The sequence below is a fragment of the Pelobates fuscus genome, chromosome 3 (genome assembly GCF_036172605.1).
Source record: "Pelobates fuscus isolate aPelFus1 chromosome 3, aPelFus1.pri, whole genome shotgun sequence".
NCBI classification, from domain to species: domain Eukaryota; kingdom Metazoa; phylum Chordata; class Amphibia; order Anura; family Pelobatidae; genus Pelobates; species Pelobates fuscus.
The window spans coordinates 159207390-159219420 of NC_086319.1; the positions used below are offsets into that span (position 1 = coordinate 159207390).

General features: G+C 42.2%; 1 protein-coding gene across 7 annotated transcripts in view; it reads right to left on the reverse strand.

The window, feature by feature from the left end:
• Window positions 1–12031, reverse strand: part of DGKI (diacylglycerol kinase iota) — a 414076-nt gene that overhangs the window by 81518 nt on the left and 320527 nt on the right. For all 7 annotated transcript variants that reach the window (XM_063447583.1, XM_063447582.1, XM_063447581.1 and 4 more), the window contains one exon: window positions 6871–6971. In XM_063447583.1, the coding sequence (XP_063303653.1) occupies window positions 6871–6971 (101 nt within the window). The remainder of the gene's footprint in view (window positions 1–6870; window positions 6972–12031) is intronic.

Sequence of the window (12031 nt, forward strand, 5' to 3'; positions counted from 1 at the left end):
ATTGTGTATAAACATGCATGTACAAGGGTCAATGCGTGTAGACAAACATGTGTAAGGTAGGTAAATGTAACATCTATGGAAGAGAAATAGAGCACTAGTTTCATTGTAAATTTAGACAGGCAAACATCAACATTTCTTTCCTAGCATATTTATCTTTAAAAAGATTCAGAGCTCTTTAGCAGACACTTTCTTATTTTAAATAAATTGGTATCTGATTAATAAAGGCCCAACTCAATGGTGCTTGGATCACTAAAAGGATGAGTTGATCCTGCCAAGAATCAAACATATAATTCAGAGGATTGAACAGGTACTAGTGTCATGGTAATAACCAGCTGAGCTCCATCCCAGGCTATTTAAATTATCCATATCTTTTTATGTTTTATAAGCTGCCAATCTGGAATCTTCTGCCAATCCAGATCCTAACCCTTTCAGAAAATGTGTTTTTCTCGTGAGACTTAGTGTGTGTGTGTGTATATATATATATATATATATATATATCCAAAATAAAACAGGTTGCTACAGTGTGTTTTTCCTACTGTGCGTTTTTCATGTTGGCAGCCATGCCAATAATACTCATTTAACTTGCCACACTTTTTAATCTTGTCCTACCCGTATGGTCCAGTGATCTTTCAGCCCAGGTTTTAATCAGCCCCCCTCTCCTCTAGTCCGCCTGCCATCTCCTTATTATGGTTATCGGCATGCCTAGAGATGAAAGCCCTAATTAATTTCATTCCCGACCAGCACATTTCAGTTGTAATTAAAGGCCTGAGATGCGCCCTGGGTTCAAATCATGCTTTTTATCTGAAGCAGAGGAGGGCAAAGTTAGAAGAGGAATGGGCCAAGATATAGAAAAGAGAGAGATCCTGACTGTGAGAAAATTATAAACCACTTTCCCTCTGTCAACTCCGTATGATTTATCTGCGATTGCAAGATATAAAGCAGGCTGTTAAACTTATATGAAACCATTATAGTGTAAGCTAGAGAAAAAAAGATAGGGTGTATTAAAAAGAACAGGAAGAGACATTGTAAGAGAAGATAAGACGGTAATTGCAGAAAAACAGAGAAGATTAGAGAATTGTAAGACAATGGCAAATAGCATTCTGAACTTTTGAAGACAGGTTCACTAGGGAAAGTATTCTACACAGTATTTATACATGCCTTCACCATAGGGTTTATTTGATGATTGCCAATGCACTCAACTAGTGATACAGTTCCTATCTTTACCATTGGGACCACAAGAATCTGTTCAACTGGATGTTCTATAATTTCTAACAATCTAATAGGAGTTTGGTTTTGTCTCTGGCCCCTTTCCCAACATAATATAACTGTCAGTTAGAACTGGTCAAAAATGAAATGTCCATCCCGTCTAGAAGATGACATCCTATTAATCCCCTTTAGTCACTGCTCTTGTTATTGGATTGAAGGTAAAATATGTAGAGTATACATAGAAGGAACAAAAATTAATAAAAGGTCCCCATGAGAAAAAAGTCTAAATATTCACCCAGCCGTAACCACAAATTTTACTTGCTGTGACTATTGAAGGGGAGGCTCCACTTAATAAAAAAAATGCATCTAATCATAGAGATCCATAAAAATGCACCATCTGCACTAGCTTGGTGAATAGGAATAGTTTTTTTTTTTATATATAGCCAAACAGAAAAGGTTTGGTTATTTTTTTTTAATGTCTCAAAGTGCACTCTTTGAAGACAGCTAAATCCATTAAGGAAGTAAAGTCATAGCACAAATGTATTTTTAAAAACAAAGTACTATCGAATTAGACCTGGCACTAAATGTGTAATTAGAACATATTCTTCTGTGTTATAGTGATAAATAGGAAGCTAGTGGTACCATGCATCTTTAAACCCTGTTATATTTATCACTGTATTCTGTGCTCCACACCAGCTTATTTACAGAAGTGTTTTCCTGCAAAATTTCCAAAAAGTTTAATGTCAGAATTAGTCAAGTTTAACCAACAGGAAGTAAAAACCCCTACTGTCTCCGCAACATGAAAGAGTTACATGAATTCCCTTGTAACGGCACCAAGGTCCTGCAGCATCTTCGCTTCTCAAAAACAGTAGCACTTGTAACTCTCAACTTGCTATGAATAATGAGTCTTGAGGACGAACACGACTCTATTAAACTGTTATCAGCTGTGTTGATTAATGACTTCGACTGTCACCCAGAGAGGGACTTCATTATGCTCTTTACAGTGGCGGCGTGCAGAGAGAGCAAAGCCCTAGCTGGGTCTGGTACATGTTACAAAGCAATTAAGTTGAGTATGACTGGGAGGTGGGCGGTGGGGGGTGGAAATAAAACTTTCCTAAGGGTTTTCATTAGATGTTTGGTCACATTTTATGAGCAGGATCTGCTATTACAGTACTCATTTTATGCTGACTGTGCATGCCATAATCATTATCATTAACAGTACCTGTACTCTGCAGAGTTTAAAGTCACTCTGACATTGCAAATGCATTCTTAAAGGGACACCATGAAAAATGAGTTCTCTGTTACAATTTCATTTCTTTCATCAAAAAAATTGTGTCAATATGCATGTCAGCTCATCCTTTGCAAATAACATGCATCTAAACTTTAATCTCTGTAACAAAAACTTATAGACAAAGTTAAAGTTTAAAGGAAACTCGTTAGGTTCAGACCAATCTATAGGCCACTCTGCTAAATAATTTTGTAGGCAGACAGGGAATCATATTTCAGACAAGACTGTTTAATTAGAGTACTGCTGGATTCGTGGAGAAGTAGTTTAACAACTTTATGATAGTTTCCAGGAAGTACACATAGCTATTACTGTGCCTTTAAGCAGCAAAAGTAAAAATATTTCCAAAGATTCCTTCCCCAACTTGAGGAAAGGTTATTAACCCCATAAGGACACAGCTTCAGAAGCTTCTCTTACCCTTAAAGGGAAACTCCAGTGCCAGGAAAACAATCTGTTTTCCTGGCACTGCAGGTTCCCTCTCCCTCCCACCCCCCAATCCCCAGTTGCTGAAGGGGTGAAAACCCCTTCAGTAACTTACCAGAGGCAGCGACATGTCCCACGTCCCTGCTTCTTCCGCCACTCCTCCCTGTGATTGCGTCGGCCGGTGGGTGAGACTGATCCCGCCCACCGGCCGGGGAGACCTAATGCTCATGCGCGGCATTAGGGCTCCCCATAGGAAAGCATTGAAAATGCTTTTCATTGCTTTCCTATGGGGAAATGAGTGACGCTGGAGGTCCTCACACAACGTGAGAACGTCCAGCGACGCTCTAGCACAGGAAGTGCCCTCTAGTGGCTGTCTAGTAGACGGCCACTAGAGGTGAAGTTAACCCTGCAAGGGAATTATTGGAGTTTATAAAAAAAACTGCAATAATTACACTTGCAGGGTTAAGGATAGTGGGAGTTGGCACCCAAACCACTTCAATGGGCAGTAGTGGTCTGGGTGCCTGGAGTGTCCCTTTAAGGACACAAGCAATTTCTACATGTTTTGCTGTACGTGTTCAACTGCAATTTGCATCTCTCTCATTTATTGCACCAACATATATTATATACCGTTTTTTAGAGGACAAAAAGGGCTTTAATTTGATGTCACATACACATATATAAATTCTCATTAATTATAAAAAAATAAAAAAAAAATTGAAAAAATAATGTGTAATAGACAGTAATAACGTGTGCACAATATGTCCAGCTTAGGGAAAGTACAACCAGCTACCGATAGTCCGAGAAAGAGAGAGAAGATCTATAATCAGAGTGTCCTCCTCGCAGCTCAATCCTCATGGATACACGGATGCACGGATACACGGATACACGGTGTAAAAACTTCCGGATTGCACGGATACACGGTGCAAAAACTTACGGATTGTTCAGATTGCATCTGAACAATCCGGAAGTTTTTGCACCTACACCGTGTATCCGTGTATCCATGAGGATTGAGCTGCGAGGAGGACACTCTGATTATAGACCTTCTCTCTCTTTCTCGGACTATCGGTAGCTGGTTGCAGGAGACTGGTGTTTTATATTTTTATGCATTGGTAATAAAGAAATTCTTGGTTTACACATATCCGGATTGGCCCACGTTCTTTCTACACTGAGTGGATCCCACGATCACTGGGGGCTGATCCTCCCTGGAGCCTGATAGTTTGGGGTGGTACTTCAACCACTCCACCATTGTGAGTGAGATACCTATTTATTTATTGTTAATTCTGCACTGTACAAACATATTGCATTAGGTGTTGTATTATTTGTATTACAGAGCCGTGTATTATTTGTTCCAGAAGCTCTGCAAGTATATCAGTCCTTTTTTTATTTATATTGGATATCCCTTGTCTGCACATATATGCACTTTGGCACTCCACATATTGTGTAAATTTCTTAAAGCACTATAGCACTTTGGTATTATTGCATTGTAATCAAATGTGTTATATGCCCTTCAGATTTTTTAGGTGTGATTAACACTGTATTTTATTTATTGTAAGCGCACTCACTATTCCTTATTACCTATTTAGCACTTAGGAGATCTCACCAGGACTCCCAGTGAGTTGCAGCTATTTGTTTCGATTTATATTGTGTATGCTTGCTATACATATATATTTTCCTACTTGTGCGCCATTTAACCTTTCGTCGATGCATATACACAAATAACAAGGTTTTTTAAATGTTTTTTTAAATTCCTGTACAGAACCCCATATTGTTGCACAAATAAAGTGTATTAAAGCGAGACATCCACCATTAATCCCTTAAGTGAAGAGCTGTAAATAAACACTCACCCTTAATGTATGGGTATTGGTAATCCAGTCAGTCCCCTGTCACCCCTCACTTAGCCACCGGTCACCCCTCCTTCCCTCACTGTGCCCCCTGTCACACCCTCCCTCTGCCCTCTGTCACCCTCTCACTTAGCCCCCTTTCACCCCCTCACTCTGCCCCCTATCACTCCCTCACTTTGCCCCCTGTCACCCTCTTACTCAGCCCCCTGTCATCAACCTTGTGATACCTCCCAAACCATGCCACATTCACCCTGTCACGCTTACCTTCCCTCACCCTGTAACACCTTCTCCTCCAACCATGTCACACTTGCCCTCCCAAATCACCCCCCAACCGTGTCTCATTCACCCCCTCACCCTGTCACACTCATCCTGTCACAGTTACTCCTTTACAGTCACCTCTGAAGACAATCATCATACACACAAAGTTATAAAACATAGCTTCACCATCAACAAAGTGCACAAAGGCCACAGGCCGCCTCCCATATGTACAAAACACAGCAAGCAGCTACCACACACACATACACAATCTCACAAAAAACATACATTCACATACTAGGATACTCACTGTCAGACACGCACTCTCAGGCACATACGCAGGTAGACAATGTCAGACACACTCAGATAACACCGAGCAAGATAAATACACATTGTGACTGTATGTCTGTATTAGTCAATATTTGTGTCTCTGTGCATCAGTGTGTATGTGTATGTATGCATGTGCATGTATCAGTGTGTATATGTATTTGTGTATTAGTGTCTGCAATGTGAGGGTGGTATGGGCAATGCAAAGGTAAAGTTGCAAGCATTATATGCATACATACAGTGGCATACATACCGCGGTCGCAGAGCAGCAACCCCTGTAACCGGGCCTGTCACTCCAGGGGGCCCAACCACTCTGCGGACCCATGCGAACTGGTGCCCGCCGCTATGTGTTGCAGCCCTGGCCCGCACGGCAAACTGCCGGGGCCGCACATTCAAGGGGCCCATCGGGTGGCCCATGCTGTTATGGCCACCGGATGGCTATGGATTTCCAGGGGGCCCGGTCAGCGCTGTGGTGCTTTAACAGCGCGATTAGGCCCCCTGTGATGACATCACAGCTGGGGGAGAAGTGACTGCCCCGTCACTCCTCCCAGCTATCAGACAGAGCCGTGCGGAAGGAAGTGGAGGGAGTCAGAGTGGGAACTCCCATCAGCCTGAGCCGCCATTGGACCCTCAGGGAAAGTCACCCTTCTGCACCTAAAAGGTAGGAAACAGGAGGGTGACTTAAACATTTTGTATATGTGTGTGTCTGTATGTATGTGTTTGTGTGTCTGTCTGTGTGTGTATGTGTCTGTATGTATGTGTCTGTGTGTGTGTGTGTGTGTGTGTGTCTGTCTGTTTTTTATTATATGTATGTATGGCTGTCTGTTTGTATGTATGTATATGTATGTGTCTGTGTGTGTACGTGTCTGTATGTTTTATATGTATGTGTGTCTGTCTGTTTGTATGCATATATGTGTATGTGTGTCTGTCTGTATTTGTATGTGTGTCTGTCTGTGTATGTATGTATGTGTCTGCATGTATGTGTCTGTATGCCTGTGTGTGTGTGTGTGTCTGTATGTATGTGTCTGTCTGTATTTATGTATATGTGTGTATGCACGTGTCTCTGTATGTATGTGTCTGTGTGTTTGTCTGTCAGGTGGGGGGGGGGCATGGATCAGTTTCACACTGGGGCCCCATGGACTGTGTGTACGCCACTGCATACATACAAACATATACAATATATGGGGAAACACATATATGATAATATACATGTAAAGGTATTTACAATATGTGGGGAAAATGTCTGACATTGTTTTCTTACCTGTAACTTTATTATTTGTTAAATTACTTTTTAAAAGCCCAACCTGTACAGGGTGAAAGTGTGGGGAAAAGCATGGACTGTGATTGAATATTATATTAGTGTAATACCCATGTATATAGAGATATTATAAATTATAGTGACAGCTATGTATATGCTTAAAGCAACAATGCTATAGCTTATTATCACAAGATTTTACTTTGGCGTTCAGGAGACAGAAAGGATGATGTAACATGCCACAGTGTTTTAACATTAAACTGAAATGACAAACTCACAAGCTTCTCGTAGCTTATCCTTGTCATAATGTAGTCCCTCGTACTCATGAAAGCGTATTCTGTTGACTCGGATGCGGAGCCGATCTGGCACAGAATGTGGGCTGCAGGGCAAAAAGGAAAATTAAGCAGTAAATCAAATATTCTTGAGTTATGGATAACATCTGCCATGGGGCAATCTCAGGACGCAAGTTCACAAGTCCCACATTTAACAAATAACATACAACAAAGCCAGCAGTATGTGGATACAATAACCAATAACTGATTGATGACTATGTAACAAAATAATAGATAGTAAAAGATCCTGAAAAAGCTGAAGAATAGCAACACTGTACTGTTAATGTCAAAACGTTGAGTTTGAGAATTGTAGTGAAGAGTTTATCAACTTCATAAATGGTTTGTGTGTTTATTTGCATATGTAGTTGAGTGGACTGGAAATGAGTGGTCTCGCTGATTCCTACTGCTACCTTGTGATCCTTTCTTGGAGAATATGACTTGAGTGCAGAGGTTCCTACACATTTTCACTAGTTAACCCTGTAACAAGTCAAAATGTCACTAAATACATTATATGTAATTCCATTCGGGCACATTGATCATTGACTGAAGACAAGAGGTTGTAAATGGCCCACCAGCAGCTGTGTAGCCATGGGCAGGCTGTAGACATCAGCAGATCTCCATATATCCTGAAATCTTTACTGTACAGCAGCAATTCCATTTTCACCACATGGTTGAGTAGCACTATGTGGGACAACAGGAAGTTTGCTTTCCCTCTTGTAGGTGTATTTATGACTGATTGGCAGGGTGCAGAATAATATCACATTCTGCTCCTGCCCCTTCACACTTACAGCACCACAGCCATGACTCAGAACTGCTGTAACGATACCTGTCCCAGGGAGCACTGCCAGGTATCTGAAATGATCTATTTGGCCACAGTACAAAATAAATGATAACATAGGACACAAGACTAGGGGTTGGCAGGCTAGAGAGAGGCAGGTGAGGGACGTGAGCAGAGAACATATTGGGGTTAAAGGAAAACTATAGTGTCAAGAATACAAACATGTAGGAGGAAAGCTGGGCAAAAGTTGAAGCCTCAATATCAGGAGTTCCAGACCTATTTGTTTTATTTTTGAGAATACAAAAGAGCAGCACTGTAAACAAGGGAATAGTGTTAAATAATCTCCTCCCAGTTTGGATAAAATGGAAAAATCTATTTAAAATCTCTTACAAAATTATTGATGACCATTAAATGTTTTATCAGCAAATATAGAAGACCTAAACATAAAACATTGGACAGATAATGGTATCCAAAGAATTAATCAGTTAATACATCAGAACCAGATCATATCATTTGAACATTTGAGAAACTTATTTTCTCTACCATACAGAGAAAACTTTAGTTTTCATATCTAAGGATAAAGCACTTTATAGCTAAACATAAAAGTAAAGAGCTATCAGAAGGACTACAATTTTTCATAAAATTATTTAATAACAAATGTAATAAAAACTTAGTATCAACATGTGTAAAACTATATGATTTATAAGATAACTCCTGAATTTCCTACTCTTGAAGCATGGAAAAAAGATTTACAGATTAATATCACAAAAGAGGAATCGATTAACGCAAACAACGCTGTAGCCAAGGCAATACATCCCTTAACTTAATACAAAGTCACTATAAAATTATTAATAGATGGCACTACGTTCCAACCAAGTTGGCAATAATGTATCCTTCAACACAACACACATGCTGGAGATGTGGGTTGACAAGGGCTGACTATGTCCATGTCTGGTGGTCTTGCCCAAAAATCAACCAACTCTGGATTAAAGTAGCAAAATTCTGCAAAGACCATCTAGAAATAAACTTAGATTTTTCATGTAGATCAATGGCTCTGCACATAGGTTGGCCTGTGATAGCTACATATAAAAAAGGTCTAGTGGTACATACCTTGGTAGAAACCAAAGCTGCACTAGCTAGACATTGGAAACTCCAAGCTGCTCCCCCTTGGGACATGATAAAACATCAAATTACCTTAATCCTAGAATAGAATTGTGGAGAACGTAGCTAACTAATTTAGAGTTCACATGAGGAAGGATGTCTTTTTTTCCCTTTTCTCTATTTCCTGTTCTTTCTTTTTTTCTTTATTTTTCTTCATTTTCCAATGTTGGGCTCTTAACTCGGCACAATGTGTGAATGTAAGTCCAGTTTGTTAATCAAATTTTATGAAAGTATTAAAAAGGTATATAAATGCACAAATTTTTTTTTTTTTAGATAAGAATGGATAAGCATCTGATGAATTAATTAGATAACCCAATAGATGGCTGAATAGCCATTTCATGGTACTTCTAAAACCATATGTATCTACATGGATTACCTTTTATGTATGTAATTGTTACTTATTTTTATACCTATTTATTTAGGTTTTGTTGTTGTTGCCGAACACCGCTGACCCTTACCTTCTTCCATACGGAACTTGCAGCTCCAGAGACTAAGTCCCGTTCGAAATGGGACTTAGTCGTTTTTTCGGCATGAAATTGACCGACCGCACAGCCCAAATCTATGGAACTGTTTTGGGCAGGAAATTGTGCTTGCGGTCGGTCATAAAGGACTTCCAGCTAACTTTTGATCCACTGGAGGGATTTGGCTGATTTTTGGAAGTGTTTATGTTTGATGTATGCTGAGTCTGAATATGCAACTTTTATTGAAATTGAATGTATGGTTTTAAAGTTACAGTGTGTGTGTAAAAACTGTATTTTTATTGTATGTAATAATTGGTTTAACTGTTAATCTAAGAGGAGGAAATGTGTGGGAGGTACATCCCTGTGATTGGTTAATTTCATCCTCCCCCTGGGAGTGTCCTGTATGTACTTGTTTGTAATAAAAGCCAGACTGGGTGTCCCAGTCCTCAGTTCCTGTTTTACCCTCAACTTGAGTCCTGTGTCTTATTGGGGGAACCTGCTACAAGGGATTGCTATGCTAGGCATATTCCCTTGCTATAATCACTGAGCTCTTGTAAGAGCTTGTTCCTGCTTCGTTCTGAAGGGAGATAGCTGCAGCCTGCGGTGCTTATGGTGTCTGGTGGAGTGCTTGGAGTCCTCTGGAAGCGCTAGGAGCATCTTTCAACGGAGGTACCCAGTCGGGGTGCCAGTGGATCCGTTACATTGGTGGCAGCGGTGGGATGATTCTGGATATCCTAGGAGAGGCACGGAACGGATGGAGAGCACCTACGCAAAATTGAAACATACAACCCTGAAAGATTTATTGGAAAGCAGAGGGAGGCACGCCAGCAACCGGCCAAAGAGGGAACTGATCGCAGAATTGACAGAACTGGATCAAAGCTCCACAATGGCGGAAACACCAATCACGGATGAGGATGCAAAGGCAAGAATTGTTCGGGGGAGGCTTCCCTTATACGGGCCAAACCCATCTATAGAACTGATACAGCAATTGATGGTGGAGGCAGACGCGGATTTACAAAAGACCCGAGCCTACAACGTTGAAATGGCCAACGCACAACGCACTGCTGAAGCCCCACAAGTAATCGTTCCTGTTGAAACTGCTGGGAAGCCTAAAATACCCTTTGCGGCATTCCGATCCTTCCTGGAGAGCGAGACAGGAATTGATGAGTACTTGGCAGACTTCGAAAGGCAATGCGCCCTGCACCAGATTCCCACCAGAGAGTGGCCCACGATCTTGTCTGGGAAGCTATCCGGGCGAGCCCTGGAAGCTTTTCGTACCTTGGGTGCTGAGGAAGTGACACAGTATGAACGAGTTAAAGAGACTCTGCTAAAAAGATACGCGGTGACTCCAGACACGTATCGCCGGCAGTTTCGGGGCACGAAAAAGAAGCCTAACGATACACATATGGAATGGGCGCACCGAATGCGGAGAGCGGTAAATCACTGGATGAGCGGAAGTAAAGCTGTGACTGGTGAGGAAATTTTACAATTATTCCTCTTAGAACATTTTTACGATGGCATGGAACAAAAAGGGAAGGAGTGACTGCGAGACAGGCGACCTTCCACTCTAGAAGAAGCGGCCAAATTAGCTGATGAACATTATGATTCACGTCTTCACGAGTCCACAAACTACCGGGCTCCAGCACGGGTTGAGCCCAGAGAGGTTTACCGTGCACCTCCTCGTACGGAGTTCCGAGCCCCAGTACCCGCCGGGCCCCCCAGACACTCAGGGTCATCCAATAACAATTTTGATCGTCCTAGGCCCACTTGCCACCGATGCAAGCAACCCGGACATTTCATGGCCAACTGCCCGCTTGGCACACACCAGACGCCCAGGAATTACAATTACCCCTCTGGGCCCTACCGTCCTGCCCGAGCCCTCTGTGTTAACCAGGAGACCCCTATGGAGGAATATTTGGGGCCGCTTCACGAGGCAGACCCGGTATATGCGGCTTCGGATAACCGACAGCACCATCGGCAGAAGGTATGGCTCGAAGGGCGATCTACCGAGGGGTTGAGAGACACAGGGGCTACCATAACACTGGTACAAAGTCATTTGGTGCCAGAACACAAGAGGTCAGGGCAGACCGTAGCCGTTAGAGTGGCGGGAGGGGATGTGTACAAAGTCCCGACCGCTAAAGTACATCTTGATTGGGGAGCGGGGAAAGGAGCTGTGAACGTGGGTATAATGGACCATTTACCTGCTGAAGTACTACTGGGCAACGATTTGGGCCCCATGACTTCTGCCTATGCACCAGTATATAACAACGAAGCGAACCCAGTGACTACACGAGCACAAGCCCGGACGGACCGAGAACCCTCACCAGTGCGGGAGACCCAACCCCGACTTCTCTTGACCTGTTAGACCCCATACCCTGGGACACCCCAGTTACCTTTGAGACCGAGTCTAGGACTGACCCGACCTTACAAAAATACCGGGAACGAGCAGAGACAGGGGGGAGCGGGGCAGATAACGAAACTTTTCTATGGGAAAAAGGGACAACGTAGGCGACAGCTGGTAGTACCCCACAAATACCGTCGGGAAATCCTCAAAATAGGACACGACATCCCCTTGGCAGGTCACTTAGCTATAACACGTACGCTACACCGCATTACCCACACATTCTTTTGGCCAGGAGTACACGCTGACGTTAAGAATTACTGTAATACTTGCGATGTATGTCAACGAGTGGGAAGGCGAGGCGAT